At 43.3% G+C, this 16,501-nt stretch overlaps 1 protein-coding gene across 1 annotated transcript in view; it reads right to left on the bottom strand.

The window, feature by feature from the left end:
* gphnb (gephyrin b) overlaps window positions 1-16,501 on the bottom strand; it is a gene marked incomplete at its 5' end in the record, with an annotated part of 91,958 nt that overhangs the window by 43,168 nt on the left and 32,289 nt on the right. Inside the window, 4 exon segments of the mRNA XM_084559773.1 lie at window positions 4,022-4,088; window positions 4,500-4,594; window positions 11,047-11,139; window positions 11,263-11,320. Of these exon segments, the coding sequence (XP_084415899.1) occupies window positions 4,022-4,088; window positions 4,500-4,594; window positions 11,047-11,139; window positions 11,263-11,320 (313 nt within the window).

Below are 16,501 nucleotides of genomic sequence, written 5' to 3'. Positions count from 1 at the left end.
AAACGATCAAATTTTAAAGTGAAATACTTTAAAATCAAGTGGCGACTGTAGGAGCTGAAAAATGTAGCTAATGCAGAAGTGACAAAAAACTGCAGTTCCTCAAATGGCCACTTAAGGCTGTCTCCAGGCCTCCATGTTAAAGGGAAACAACTGTTTTTTACAACCTGGACCTTATTTCTTACATAAAATACGATCGTTTACTCACCCATATAACTTTGGTGTTATTTGGAGTCATTCGGAAGATATTTATCTCCATTGCAGAGCCGCGTATATCCATATAGTGGGAGTGAATGGGGCACCGGAACGCAGCCTCTAAATAATGCATTATCTGCCGCAAAACTCATTCATTTCACCAATATTTTGTTATGGTACGCTAGTGCTATTCCCCGTCGCTCCCTGCAACTCAAACGTTTAAATTATATCAAGGCTTCTTTTACCATTTTAGAATCGGCCAGGACACGGAGCTGCACTACCACTCTTCCCAGAAGAAAACACACATGATCACAATGGGTTCATCATCTGAAATATTCTCTTGTCGACTACTACAACGAAGATCTCTGCATTAACTTGAAGTGGAGCGAACCGGCAATGAGGTAAATCACATGAGAAGAGACACGATGAGAGGAGGCTAAAGACAAGACGGCCGCAACACACAACAACTGATGTTTCCTGTTTTCACTGCTCTACACACACACACAAAAAAAAAAGCTTGCTGCAGAGACCCACTAGACTCTAAACTTACGACGGTAGCCTACAGCGTACAAGTCAGTCAGTTGTGCCGGATAATCAGCCCGTGGTAATCTAGGAGTAGCTTTTGGATTAACGTGCTAAGGAGCTTCGACAAAACTGGAACGTGTAGGCTGATGAAAACTGCATGATGCACATCTGATCATATTATTCCCGCAATCTGGAAATGTCCCGCTTCTGTTTTGCTTTGTGTTGAATTAAAAAAAATAAATATATATATATATATATTTATTTGGAAAGCTATAGGATACTTAGAGGGGAATTACCGTTTTTTTACAACCTGGACTTTATTTCTGGCATAAAATACCATCGTTTACTCACCCATATAACTTTGGTGTCATTTGAAGCCGTTCAGAGGATATTCAGATCCAGCGGAGCACCGCGCATATATAGTGGGAGTGACTGGGGCACCGAAACGCAGCCTCTAAAAATAACGCATTATCTGTGTTTATATGGGTGAGTAAATTATTGTATTTTATGCCAGAAATAAGGTCCAGGTCCATGAAATAAAGTCCAGGTTGTAAAAAACGTTAATTCCCCTTTAAGTTATGATTCTAGTACTACTTATATACATTTATTTTGTTATATATTTTTTTAGTGCAATCAATAGACTGAAATTACAAAGTCATCTAATTACAATTCAGTTTTGTTTAGGCATTAACTTATAGGAAAATAGTCCATGTCCTGTCCAAGTGTTTGGAAACCAATACTATAATTATAATTGCGATTAAAGAAACAAGTTATTTTTTAAATTAGTGATATTTGGTTTTAATCCCTTTTAAAAAGCCTTGAGTGTGAGTAGAGTATAGTGGGCATAGCGATCTGAGATACACAATAAAACATCCTTATATATAAATACATATAGATAAGATAAAATAATAACAATAACATAATAACATAACAAGGTATAATAATACATATGATAAACTGTAAAGGTAAAATTGCAATCACTGTTCAGGTTTTTGCTTTTAGTAAAAACGTCTCCATCCCAGTATATAAAAATGTCACTGCAGTGTATGGAAATGTCATCCCAGTGGGTATAAATGCCTTCCCCGCTGCTAAATCTCATCACTGCAGGTGGAAACCTCATAATCAAAAGTTAAAAACATTTTTGCAAGGAAGTCACCATCAAAAGAGGAAAAAAATGTCACCACAACAGGTAGAACGGCCATTTGTTACACGCAGCAAAGTCATCAGTGAGAGTGAGAACGTCAATACTACGAGGATAGAGCATGTTTTATAGGCAGTCACAGCAATATGCTCTTTATTGTGAATTACGGTCTGACAAAAATAGATTTTTAAAAGTTAGTAGCTATATTTCCATCATTTTATTGGGATACTTCACTGATTTTACTCATGGATTTAGTTTATTTGTCATGAGATGTTATGTATCATGTCCTCAGAGGAGAAAAAAAGATTTTACACAAGGGAAATCTAAGTCTTGTGGAGTTTAAAGGAATTTGCTATCGAGTTGCATCATGGTAAATGTTATGTTTTCAGAAGACGCCCTCCTCTGCAGCTCATTTTTGTCTCTTGTGAGCCCCAAACTCTAATACAAGATGCACGAAGATGTTAAATCCTCTGAGTACGCCTTTAAACATGTTCTACGTCTTTGAGCATTTCATGTGGAAACGACTTCTAAATGCACCAAGGCTCTGTGTCTCCGCCGGAAATGTATTTATAGCGCAATATGCAGATACGCTTTGTGTTATATCTGCTGTGCAAATGAGGCCAAAGAGACAAAATGAGCTGCTAAAAGATGCGTAACCGACACTGTGACATAAGGGGCTTCGTCTGGCTGGCTCAGCTGGACTTCCCCGTTATCTTTATGACAGGAGATCATTGTAATAAAAGCCTGCAATGGGCTGCTTGTGCCGTTAACTTTAACAGGGGGCTGATGAGGGAGACACTAATATGGCAGCAGATGGGGGAGAGGTGGTGTAATTGATTGAAAGAAATACTAAAATCGATCAGGAGATGCGGGCGAGTAACGAGACAGAGACAGATGTGCAGGTCAGCACGGGGGGAGAGAGATTGAGGGGGAGTAGGATACAGTAGTGGGTGGACACGCATAAACACACATGTCCAGGTTTACATAAGCACATATGCACATGTATTCAACAGAAACACAAACCCACACGTGCACTTTGCACCCATACATTTGAACACACATTAATATATCAAAGCGCAGAAAGATCACACAACAAAATGCACCATGAAACAACTAACACAAAGATCTATATGCACAGACAAGATCAATTAATCATTTAAACTAATGCGCACAGAGACCCACACTAAGTCGTACCCCTTCAAATCCATACACATGCCGAACACACACAGATGACGAACGATGAGCAAGACTCTGAAGGAAAGATGACCTTCAGATGTCACGTTATTAGCACAATGCTAAGCTAACGCTGTTTATGCAAACAACCTAACGGCAGCACTCCAGGCAGGTAACTGATTGATGTGCATCCCTCAGGTCTTGATTATATGTTAAACACGTCCTGGATGTGGAACCAGAAGCCTGGCGTTGACATTTTTCTATTTACTATTATATTATTTGAGTAAGGAAACCAAAACAGCAGAATAATTTGCTAAACTGCAGTTAACACTTTACAAAAGACTCTACTTCTTGGACTCAGAACCACATCAGAGAATGGACATGGGCCTTCTGAGGGTGTCCTGGGGTGTCTGGCAACAGGAGTGGGGATCAGTGGATCATCCCACAGATACTTATCAGTTTGGGATCTAGTGAATTTGGAGGCCAGGTCAACACCTTGTGCTGTTCTTCATGTTTTTTTGAGTTGTTCCTAAAGCGTGTGTGTGCCTGTGTCAGGCTGCATCCTGCTGGGGATGGCTGCTGCCATCAAGGAGTGTAATTGTTATGGGGTGGGGGTGTCTGGTCTGGTCTGGTCTAGGTGGGTGCTACATGTCTAAGGAACATCCACACCAATGAATGCCAGGTCCCAGCAGAGCATTATATTGTCACAAGATGGTCAATGTTATGTTATTTACGTCACCTGTCAGTGGTTTTAATGTTGTGGCTGATCGGTGTAGATTCTGGCTTTGAAGAACTTTTGAAACAGGAAGATAGGAAGATAAACAAATCGATCCAGAGTTTACAGGGTCATCGGGAGCTTATATTTTCCTATTTAATAGAATATCGTAAGTTTACCCCACCTCTCTCAGTCTGATTGATCTGATCTGACTGATTGGGCTCGTTCGTTTGTTCTGATAAAGGTGGCTACCTCTTTTTGAGGGGGTTTCCTACCTGGGAGCCTTTCTTGCTTCCTGGTAAGTTAATGATGAGTGTCTTCCCTCGGATACCACACACAGGTCTGGAAACACAGAGAAATTTAAGATAAATAAAGGGGAAGAAAGTGTTCTCTTATGTTGATATTAGAGCGATGAAGGCGTCTCCCTCCACTGCAAAAAATCAGCTCAGCGCATCAAGTGACAAATATGAGACGTTATCTCCTCTTAAACCACTGTAGTTTATTTATATTTAAGGCTCTAACTACCTACCTCTGCTCATCACATTTAAATACAGTAATTATAACGTCAGGTCACAGGGCGTTTTAACTTTAGCAGCGCTGCAAGGTCACAGCTGGGAATTACTGGTTTTAGGTTCCAAATGTAATGAGTTACAAAAACTTTTAATAAAATACACTTGCAAATGTAAAATATTCTGCTTAAATGAAGGTTTTAATTGCAAATGAAGCCACAGTAAGGTAAGCTGTGTGTCTAACCTGGAAAGCATGCCTAGTGGTGTGACGTTGAGAGATCCCATCAGCATTGCCAGAGACATCCCTGGAGCCTCGCGCTCTATCACCTCCTTAGTGGCCTGGAGAGAGGAGAGCTGTTAGTGTGACCATCGTCTAACCAAGCATGCGATCCGCGTCAGCTCAAAACAACGGTGTTGTTTCCTCCTGAGAAAACTGCAGTGGTGTTCACTAGGGATGAGAGAGGAAACTGATTTAAAGGAACCAGCTGTAGCAGTTAGTCACACCTTTAAAGAAATTAAAGCGTGTGTGGATCTTTATTATTTCATGTATCACATTAAAATATTAGTTTTTGTTTCCCTGAAGTCGATGCGGCACGTTCCTGACAGATAGAAAGCGAAGGAGAAGACAGTGCCTTCTCCCCCAGCTGTTGGGCGTCCTCGAGTTGAGTGACACTTCAAACGCACCATTAGAGAGGGAGGGAAAAAGACTTCAAAGGAGAGGAGCCACTGATGAGCATCTCGGGCTTGGACTCAGGAGAGGGGAGGGAGGGAGGGAGGGAGGGATGCAGGGAGGGAGGGAAGAGGGATGCGGGATGAGGAGAAGGGAAGGGAAGGAGGGAGGGAGAAACAAATAGGATGGATTTACACGCGTTTTACGCAACGTACAAAGTCAGTGATTGGAAGAAGTGACGGGATGAGTTTCTTTGATTCATGCATGCATTTACTGATTCAGTAATTTGTTGATCTACTTACAGGAAAAAAAAAACAGACCCTAACCCTTGCAGCTGTATGATGAGAGGGATGCACAAGTGTAGCAGAAGGACTTTTGGTCCTTGGTATTGCTGTTTTGTAGCACATTCATACAAAAAGAGAGCAGGACGTGGGTTTGTTTCAGGTCTGACGTGGTCATTAACACTGAGGAATATCAAGATGACATGATTTCACTCCTATACATCATAGACTGTATAAATATGGAAGTGTCGCCACTTCCTTGCATTGACCAAAGTGACAGTATTTTCCCGGGGATACGGACAGCGCCATTTTGCAAGTTTTGGGGCCAGAGTCTGCGCAGTACGGTCCAAGAGTGGAGCCATGCGACGCCGCGATATCGATGACCCAACCACACTTAGCAACTGGTGGTCACCATTATGTCACATCCTGTTTCTATAGCACCATATAACTAACTAAAAGCAAAATTTATCCAACAAATTGACACTTGAACATGCATCAACGTTATATTAACCATCTAAAATGACAGAAACCATCCTTGAAAAAAAATTATTTGACGTCTATTTTAGAGTTTTAGTTCGGCCCATAAGCTAACATGGAGGGGGTGGAGCTTATGACCTATACCACAGCCAACCACCAGGGGGAGCTCTACTTGCTTTGGCTTCACTTTTTGAGGCGCTGTCCCACCATCCATATTTATACAGTCTATGCCGGTGTTTCTCAAACTTTTTCAGACCAAGGACCACTTAACCCATAACACAAACACTCACGGACCACCTAATTCTAAATCACCCCCAAAACAACAGCTTTACCAATATCATAGTCTCTACTCATTCATTGTCTTTTTTTTGCCATCTTAATGGGAAGATGCTTTTTCTGGGCCATGAGTGAAGTAATGTCTGGAGAGTTTCAGTCTCATATTGTAGTACGCACTGATTCGGTTGCGCTGCTTTGTTTTCAGGCCAACAAGTGTGGAAAATCCAGCAGGTGGTTGGAAAGGGCATCAACAGTTTCAGAGCAGAATCAGCCAGCTCTGGATGCTCAGGTTGGACGTGGAGCCACAAGTCAGTCAAACCTTTCTCCCTGAAAGTTGTATCTCACAAAACACAGCAGATTTGCCTCATTCCCCATGTCGATAGACTCATCCAACTGTAGTGAGAAAAACTGGCTTTGGCATAAACGTGTCACTAACTGATCTTCGACACTTTCAGCCATAGCTTTTATGCGCCGCTGGACGGTGTCATTTGAGAGAGGAATCCTGTTAATTTCGTCGCTGGCCTTTCTCCCAAGCAATATGTTAGCGATCACCTTTGCAGCTGGTTTAACTAAATCAAGAGGGATAGCTTGTATGACACCTCTGTAGCCTTCGCATTTTCCCCAGGTGCAAAAAACTGGGAGGTATCCTTCATCATGTGCTTCTTCAGTTTATTGCGTTTTCTCTCAAAAAATCCAGTAGGTTTCCCCTGGTACTCCTTGTGCTTAGTTTCCAGATGCCGCTTTAACTTTGCGGGTTTCATAGCCTCATTAGCCAACGTTTCACAGCACAAAACATAGTGTGCTTAGGGATCCTCCTCCTCTCCAGTCCAAAGAAACCCTAACTCTATGTATTCGCTGTGATTTTTCACCTTAGCGACGTCGTCCTGGGACTCAACGGCACAGTTTTTTTTACAACCTGGACCTTATTTCTGGCATAAAATACGATCGTTTACTCGCCCATATAACTCTGGTGTCATTTGGAGTTGTTCGGACGATATTTAGATCTGTGTATATCCATATAGTGGGAGTGACTGGGGCACCGAAACGGGGAATAGCACTAGCGTATCATAACAAAATATTGGTGAAATGAATGAGTTTCGCGGCAGATAATGCATTATTTAGAGGCTGCGTTTGGGTGCCCCATTCACTTCCATTATATGGATATACACAGATCTAAATATCGTCCGAACGACTTCAAATGACACCAGTGTTATATTGGTGGGGCGGCTGTGGCTCAGTAGGTAGAGCGGGTTGTCCACGAACCAGAGGGTTAGCGGTTCGATCCCCGGAATGTGCCACATGCCGAAGTGTCCTTGAGCAAGACACTGAACCCCCAGTTGCTCCCAGTGCGTGGCACTGGTGTGTGAATGTGTGTATGCTTGTGTGAACGAATGGGTAGATGTGTCTGAGACTGTAAAGCGCTTTGAGTGCCAATAGGTAGAAAAGCGCTATATAAAAGCAAGGCCATTTACCATTTACCATGATCGTATTTTATGCCGGAAATAAGGTCCAGGTTATAAAAAATGGTAATTCCCCTTTAACTGAACTACTCGCATTGCACCTTTCTAGTTGTGTCAGCTGTTTCATCTGGATTTCTTTTAAGTGACCCTGTCCTAAGCCACTAATCCATAATTCAATTTGACGTTCAATCCCAAGGTGGGCTAACTTTCACGGCAGGGTCACTACCCAGACGCCGTGCCGCTCAAGGACCACTAGTGCTCTTCGGACCACTCTTTGGGAAAGGTTGGTCTATGCTATACACACACCTTTAGCTGGAGACATGTTCTTGTCCATTGTTTATGTGTGTCCTTGAGGTGTGGACACACACACAGTCTTGGTGCATTCTTTCTAACTTGACACTCGTAATGAGACTTATTACATTCGGGTGCACGGTGACTCGAGTGACCTTTGTAAAGAGGCAGCTGCATCTGAATGAACACAACAAATGAAATTCCTCCACACTGTAATCACAATAATAGTTAAGGATCAGGGCCCTGATTAAATCTATGCACCGAAAATGATTTATTTAAAGGGAAACTGGAGTCCTTGAAGCGGACATGCACCATACATCATGCTTCTCAGTGCCCTGGGCTAACGACCAGAAATCAATGTACTTGCATGTGAGAAAGCAATTATCTGAGCATCTGTTTTGTTGGTTTGCATGAAGAGGAGCTGCTTTAGTGCACAACCACCACGGAATAAGAGGAGGGGCAGCAGCCTCAGACATCCACTCAAGTTGTTTTAGCTTTCATTCTGGCAGCAAATTTACATTGATTTCACACTTGCTGCAAGTAAAGAAAAGAACAGTCTGGGAAAGACTCAAATGCAGCACAGTCTCATTCAATTATGGAAGAAAAGTAGACGTGTGATGGGGTGAAATGCAACATACAACAGGCAACAGTCAGGTTTCAACCATTAAGATGTTACAGTTACATTTAAGCCGGTTATGTTCCCGCAAAGACGGATGAAAACATCAAAACTACCAACTCTAAAAATGTGACTTTGTTAGTGTGTATGCAATGACACCAGCTGAAAAACTATGCAAGCAATAATTGTGTATAATATATGATGAGCAATTTCAGTTTCCAGGAAATTCCAGGTTCAACATGCAATGGTTAAAGATTGATTTAAGATTAAATCAATATTGATTGCTGATGTAGATGAGTGTAGATGGGGAGGAGATGGGTCAGATAAGGGTTTTTCATCTTTTTCGACAGTCGACATTATTTGTTAATGGATGTAAAGAAAAAAAACAGCTACATGCAGTGCTTAAAAGAAAAATACGGAGGTTAAAGGGACACATTTGCGCACATCTCCAATTAAGTCACACCGCAGATCCGTCACCCCTGCCTTTCCTGCTTTTAGCTTCTACACAATGAAGTCACATGTTTCTTGTACAGCCTTCAAACACGCAGGGACAGACGCGGAGATATCGCCGTCTGCAGCATACGGGGTTTGATCAGATAGCAGGTATTATCAGTGGCTACAGTGTGTACGCGTCTTCCTCCTTCCAGGAAGGTTGCAGCTGTCTGCCGTGATTGATGAGGACCAATGATACTGCTGAGAACCACAGCTTATCCCCTGCCAAACGGCTTGCATGTGTGTGATCGAGTACGTGTACAGGTAAAGAACACGAGACAAGCATGTGTGCAAGGTGAATAATTAGTTGTCACACTCTTTAAGAGTTTCTATTTGATATTTCCTGAAATGGTAATCAGCAGTATTAAGGAAGATATACAGTGCAGGTTAAATGTATTTGTACTCCTCCAAATGATCTACTTTTCTGCATAAAAATGATTCAAAACATCCTGAAAGTAGGCAAAGACAACCCGTTCAACCAACTGAAACAGGAATAATTGTGTACTCACTACGCTGCATAATAATTCTGTATTTGTTTATTCAGGAAAAAGAGCCAATATTACATATCAGTGAGTTGCAAGCGAATGTGAACCGTTGTTTTCAGTATTTGCTGTAACTGCCTTCTGCAGCCATAACAGCAACTTTAAACATTTCCAGTAACTGCTGATCCGTCGTCTGCACCAGCCTGGAGGAATCTGAACCCGTTCCTCAGTTCTAAACCTCTCTGCTTCTGAGATGTTGCTGGGTTTCCTCACATGAATTGCTTGCTTCAGGTCCTTCCACAACATTTCTGTTGGATTCAAGAGGAATTACCGTTTTTTTTACAACTTGGACCTTATTTCTGGCATAAAATACGATTGTTTACTCACCTATATAACTTTGGTGTCATTTGGAGCCGTTCGGAAGATATTCAGATTCAGTGGAGTGCCACGTATATCCATATAGTGGGAGTGACTGGGGCACCGAAACGCAGCCTCTAAATAACGCATTATCTGCCGCAAAACTCGTTCATTTCACCAATATTTTGTTATGATACGCAAGTGCTATTAGCCGTTGAGTCCGGAGTTACCTATTATCCATTCGTGGACATGCAGCAGTTTGTTGTTCTTTGGCCAGCTGTTCCTCTCTCTGCCTCTGCGTCCTCCTTTCCAGGAGCTCCTCATCTGTATACTCTGGCTCAAAAAAGTAAGGACGTCCATCATAAACAAAGTCGTCTTCAGATCCAGCTCACGGACAGATTTTCTTTTAGAATTTGCAGGTATGATTCTGAATTCATTGGTCCAGCATAGATGCAGCTAAACAGGCTGTATGTGGCTGTATTTCTGACTCTTTAGAGATGATTTTGTAACCTTTTCCAGGCCGATGAGCAATGACAACTCTGTTTCTGAGGTCCTCAGAAAGCTCCTTTGTTCGTGCCATCAAACACTTCCACAAACTTGTGTTGTGAAGCTCACACTGTGATGAATTCCAAATTTTTTTTTTAAACTAAATTGGACACTGAAATTCCTTACACCGACTGGAAACACTGGAAACACTTCTGAACAGATGGACCGCCTTGAAATTAACTTGCAATCTTCGAGGTGCACTTACTTTTTGCAACTCACAGATATGCAATATTGGCTCATTTTCCCCGAATAAACAAATCCAAGTGTAATATTTCTGTTTCATTTGTTGGACTGGATTCGCTGTCTACTTTCAGGACTCGTGTAAATGTCCGCTGATGTTTTGAGTCGTTTTTAGGCAAAAATGTTGAGCTGCTCTGTACGTAGGCAGTAAATGGTCTGTATTCAGGTATGTTCTTTATGGTTCATGACAGAAAGTGACTGAACTGTTGATAAAGAAACAAGAAAGAATAGACGGTTAATCTAATTTGGATTTTCTGTAATGAGAAAAAAAAAACTAAACTGCAATAGAAACTTTCAGCACAGCCACTCTGCCACCTGCCGCCCATTATCTCCAAACTGCCCTCAATACAATCCCATATTTTCTTTTAAGGGGAGTCGAACTTCTGCCACTTTATTTCCCATTTGGCTGCGGGGCTAATTACCCTGTGTGTTAATCAGTGCTACGGCACGTGTGTGTGATCAGCAAAAAAAGAGGCTGCAGCTCTCTGAATGAAGCGTTGACAGGAGACATTGGCCTTTTAGCAGCCTTCTAAAACTACTTATGTTGCAGCGGTGCAGTGTTATCGGTATCGACACAATCAAATGAGAGACGTGCAAGCCCACCTCTGGTGTGACGTCTCTCGGGGCGAAGCCGGTGCCTCCGGTGGTGAGAATGAGGTTGAGCTCCTTTTCATCGCACCAGTCCACCAGCGTCTCCTGTTGTGTGACAAACACACACACATACACATGATTAATTATAATGGAAATCAACACCGCACATTAAAATAATCAGAGATGCTGTAGGTAGATAAATACGGTTCATAGGCAGGAGGCACTCACCTTAATTTCATCGATCTCATCCGGCACTATCTTGTAGGCTGCAATCATACCTCCCAACCTGAGGAATGAGGAAATATTGTCAAGTAGTAGCATTAAGTAGCACAAGTAGCATTAAAGGCGTGATCCCTGAAATGAAATCCTCTTACTGCGCATCTCTTGTGTCATTATGTAGACATTGTCAGTAGTTGGTGGCTAAGTTAAGGTCATGGTAACCACTTGAAGGACAGTCTCTCTTTTCATTTAGAGACGTAATAAATCGGAAAATCCCCCTCCAAAAAGGAGACGGATTCGTGCACTGTAGAGCTTGTGTGCGTGGCATGTTTTCTCATTAACACATCCTCTGCTTTCCAGCCTCCCCGGCTTTGTAACCTTTAAAGAAAAGTCCTCATCGCCCATTTAAGAAAACCTGTGAAGACGCTCAAGAGGTTCTGAAAGATGTGCTAAAAATGTGAGAGAAATGGAGGATTAAAGACAGAACGAGCCCAAAGCGGCGGAGGCGAAAAGGAGCGAGAGACGCAGAAACACAGCAGGAAAAACGAGGAGAGCGAGAATGCCCTTGAACATCCCCTCCTGAAAGGATTTTCCAAAGGATGGCCCAGTGAGGAGGGAGTTCTGACAAGGACAGAGCTACTGCTACTGCTGATGATGATGTTGAACAGCGAGCCATGGCGACCTCCTGTGGCCAGTTAGAGTATGGCACTCAAAAAAAAAAATAATAAAGCAGCAGCAACCCCAGGCTCAAGGTGAAGGCTCTGCACAGACACCACTTATGTAACACTTTTCCTTTTTTTTTTTTTTTTTTTGCTATTTTTGGGAGACTACTGCATCATGATTCCTCTCCGCGTCAGACACTTAAACGCCATGACGATACCCTCCCTCAAACAAATACCCACAAACGAATTTTCTGCATGGTTTTCCCTTACACTGGGATTCTCACTCTTCACACACTGAGCTGAAAACTGTGCACACTGGAAGTATTAGTGTTTGAAATGTGCAGCAGAGGGACACGCTAAGCAAGATCACACCGAAACGCTGCATCCAGCACGCATGAGGCTCAGAGGGAAGCTCTCTGCTGCCGACAAAACACTCACAGGAGTCAGAAAGAATCATTTAGGAAGTGCATTTTTTTTTTTTTAATGAAACACTGGACATGCAGGGCCACTTGGAGCATGCGCTAACTGGCTCATCCACACACACACACACATAGCTTCCCCGCTGATATTCCTGTGATGGCACGAGTGATTTACTTCTCTTGATGTGCTCAGAAGGCAGGTAGGGGAGGGGTTATTATTATGGCGTCGCTGTACGTGTCTGCATGTGTGTGTGTGTGTGTGTGTGTGTGTGTGTGTGTGTGTTTGTATGTGTTCATGCATGTGCACTCGTCCGTTTACGTGCTTGTGTGTGTGTGTGCGTCTGTGTTACACCTCGGGAGAGTAAAGGAGCTGTCAGGACAAATCACCTCTCTCGCTCTCCTGGGGTTTTTATGCCTCTCTGTTTCAGCCCAAATGAAAATATGCTCAACACAAATAACTAGGGTTCCTTCCCACCGTTTCCTAGGCAACCCCTCCTGTCTGGAGCCTCTGGTTGCTGTGTTGTTCATCGTGAGAGAGTGTGAGAGTTTTTTTTTTGTTTTGCTAACTATCAGGGATGCCTTTTCTCTGCAAAGGCAGAAATGTGCTGTTGACTGGACATTTTTGAGCAGGTGCGTATTCATGTCTGTTAAATATACGCTGCGGCTTGTGTATTCTTGCATAAGCTTATGTGCTTGTCCATGCGCTGCTCATTTCCATAAACGCGTGTGCATAATTAGAATATAGGTACATATGTGTATGGGAGTGTACAGTAAGCTTGTGGATGTATTTAACACTGCATGTTTTATTCTGCTTTTATCTAATCAGTACACGACCACAAGTATCAGATTCATTTCAGTGGGCTAGGCTAAATAACAGAAACACTTCAGTCCAGTTTAGCAGCACCACAAACTACATCCTCCAAAATGATCATACAGTTGAATCACCACCTTTCTGACACAGTTTCAACTGTATATACTATAGAAACGTGCAGTGTATGTGCAGCCCAGCCCAGCCCAGGTGTTTGTAAGCTAGTTTAGCTTCTTTAGTTTATGTCATCATTTGCTCCTCCATCATTAGGTTCACGTATGTCTTCCAAATAGTTATTTCATACTACCTTCAGATGGAACTGGCGACTCGTGGATACAGACATGGAAAGTTGTGCGCGCAAGTCATTAACCTTTTGAAAATGTCCACTTATGAGGTTGTGAAAAGAGGGGAACAGCAGTTCATCTGGTTCACCTGGGTGTTTGCCCTCGCTATGTTTCTTGCCGGTGTTCTTCTGCTGTGTTCCTCATGCCATGCGTTGCTTTATACTTTTTTTTTTTTAACTTTTTGAGGCCTGGCGTCTTCTTTGTTGACTTTTGTTTTGCTAGTCAGCTTTTATTAAAAGCTCATCTTTGCTCTGTAGTGCCCTACATTCGAGTCTTCTTCCTATTTGAACTGCAAACCATAATGGGATTAAGAATGGGGACATTATCTTATCTTACACAGTTGGCCGTTTAGGTGTTCATAAAAAATTTAAAAGAAAAGAGAATCATCCCGAGTTCAGATGCCGTTTTCAAAGGGTGTTTGGGTTTACCACGTTTGGAGTGAATACCACATGAACGGCACTTTTTCCTATTGCACAACATGCAAACTCCTAACCACTGATGCGTTCCCCTTTATCAGCTTCCACGGGTCTGCTGTCGTGACAAATGACATTAGATAGGTGCACACTTCACTTTCTTTTGACTGGTTCGAGAAAACAAACTGATTATGTGCGATAAGAACACGTGAGGCGTGCACCTATGTGTGTGCACATTTGTGCGCATGGATGTGTTCAGGGGGTAAACTGGCATGTTCGCATACACTGGTTATGTGCATATATGTGCGTTTGTGCATGAATTGCTTCCTTGCAGATGGAGTGCTTGGCTGCATTTTAGGTGGGTGTGCTCTGAATCGAGGGAAGCCTATTAGAGGGGAAAGGGCTTGCGACGTTTTAATCTCAAAAACCCATCTATGTCTCTTTCTACTGCGGGGGGTTATGACATACAAAGCTCTTCTTCAAACTGCAGGCCAGAGGTAGTCAGCCTGGAATAAAGGCTTTTTCGCTCGAGGTGTGGACAAATCCCGATGTGGGTGGGGGGGTAGAGTGGGACAGGAAAAGAGAGCGATGGGGGGGGGGGGGGGGGGGTGCAGTGGTTTTGGCCTGAAAGCCCAGACGCCTCGGCCAAATCTTTCAATGAATAAAAGACGAGCCCAGAGAAGAGGATAAAGAGAGGAAGACAGGATAAGAAAGAGAGGCAAGGAGTGAGAAGAGCGAGAAAAGAGAGGGATAGACTGTCAGGGGCACACTTAACAAGAGAGGGGATGTGTGTGTGTGTATGGGTGTGTGTTTGTGTGTGTGCATGGGAGCCAGCTGCAAATCTCAGTGGTTGTGGGACACTTCCAAAATGAGACCCATCTGCCAGGGTGATTTCATTAATAATACAAGCTCTTTGTACAGAGCACTCAATCTCACTCTTTCTTTCTTTCTTTCTTTCTGTTGCTTTCTAACACACACACACACACACACACACACACAAGCTGCATCCAGGGAGGAGAGCCTTGGCCATCTCCACACTCCCGGTGGTAGCATGGACTCGAGCCCATTAGAGCTGAGTTGTTGGTTCATCCATATGTAGGAAAGCTCTCAAGGGGTCACCTCTCAACATGTTAGCTGATAGAGGGAAGGATGGAGGGATGGAGGAGGAGGAGGAGGAGGAGGAGGAGGAGGAATGGACGAGCCCACCTCTTCAATCCCCTACCGTGATGAGAGCTTTGAGTGCCCAGCGAGGTGTTCCACTCCCATGATTCCACTCACGGCCACTAAGCAGCATGCACACGGCCCCAGAAACACACACACACACACACACACACACACACACACACTTTAAAACCGCCTGCAGACCACTCCACTCGGCAGACCTTCTTTTTATTTACAGAATAAATGTCATCGCGGTTCAGATCAGCCATCGCTGACCGTTTCTCCCATTTCATTTCTCTCTCTGAACTCTCCCCGTCACGCCGCATATAAAAACAAACGCGTATTTAAACAACGCAGTTAACACATGTGGCGAAACAAGCACTGCTCATAGCGCAGGTGTGTTTGAGTGACTTCCACTGAACCTCCGCTCAGGTCTGAAATACTGAGACCTTATCGACGAACCCGGGCGACACTACGGCGACAAATATGCTCAGACCTGCGGAAAATTGCTGAAAGGCGCCACAAAATCTATTTTTGCATCTTAATTCTATACATGCGGAGTGTAAGTCATCTTTGAGACCTCAAGCCGATCTTGGTTTCCTGAATCATCACCGTGACTGACTACATCAGCGTTCCCCTCGCTGCTGACTAAAAGTAGAACACGAACGTTACATTAGACGAGGAGAAATACACGACGGCTGCAGATCTCTGGCAAAAAAGTCAATCATGCTGCACGTCAGTCCACCGCCTCAACGTCGACACTGTCCCGTTGGATATACCTCCCTGGTAGGCACCGGAGGAAGGATCCAGTATGGAAAGAGTTAACAGGGACACACTGTAGGTGGCGAAAACACAATCGAGATGCAGGTAAAACGCTTGCTGCATAGCCTGATAGAGTTTGATTTGTTCTGAACTTAAAGCCAACACAAAAAGAGACATTCATTCCTTCATTCATTCATCTTCTATACCCGCTTATTCCTGTTAAGGGTCGCAGGGGTCTGCTGGAGCCTATCCCAGCTGTCACTGGGCGAGAGGTGGGGTACACCCTGGACAGGTCACCAGTCTATCACAGGGCAAACTCAATGAACTACATGTGGTAATCATCAGCGTTTATGAGTAAACAAATGTCCACCTCTAGCTTAGTGTTGCAAAACAACATTACACCAGGATTACATTTACAACTACACAATACTTTAGAAGTAGTTGCAGACGTAGCGGCAGATTTTAGTGGCAGTTTTCACAGAAGTTGTACTTGCTACTGCAGCTGCATTCTCTCTGTACCTTTTCTTGTATTAGACAAGAACAGATCTCACGACAGACTGAAACACTGGATGTTCTATTAAAATGATCAGCATTCCCTAGAGCCCCTAGACCCAACCTGGGATCAGATTTCCAGTTTTTCTGAGATACATGTACAGCGGCTCTGAGGAGAAAAGCACAA

The sequence above is a fragment of the Chelon labrosus genome (assembly GCF_963514085.1).
Source record: "Chelon labrosus genome assembly, chromosome: 14".
NCBI lineage: Eukaryota > Metazoa > Chordata > Actinopteri > Mugiliformes > Mugilidae > Chelon > Chelon labrosus.
This window is presented reverse-complemented; position numbering and strand designations above follow the sequence as displayed.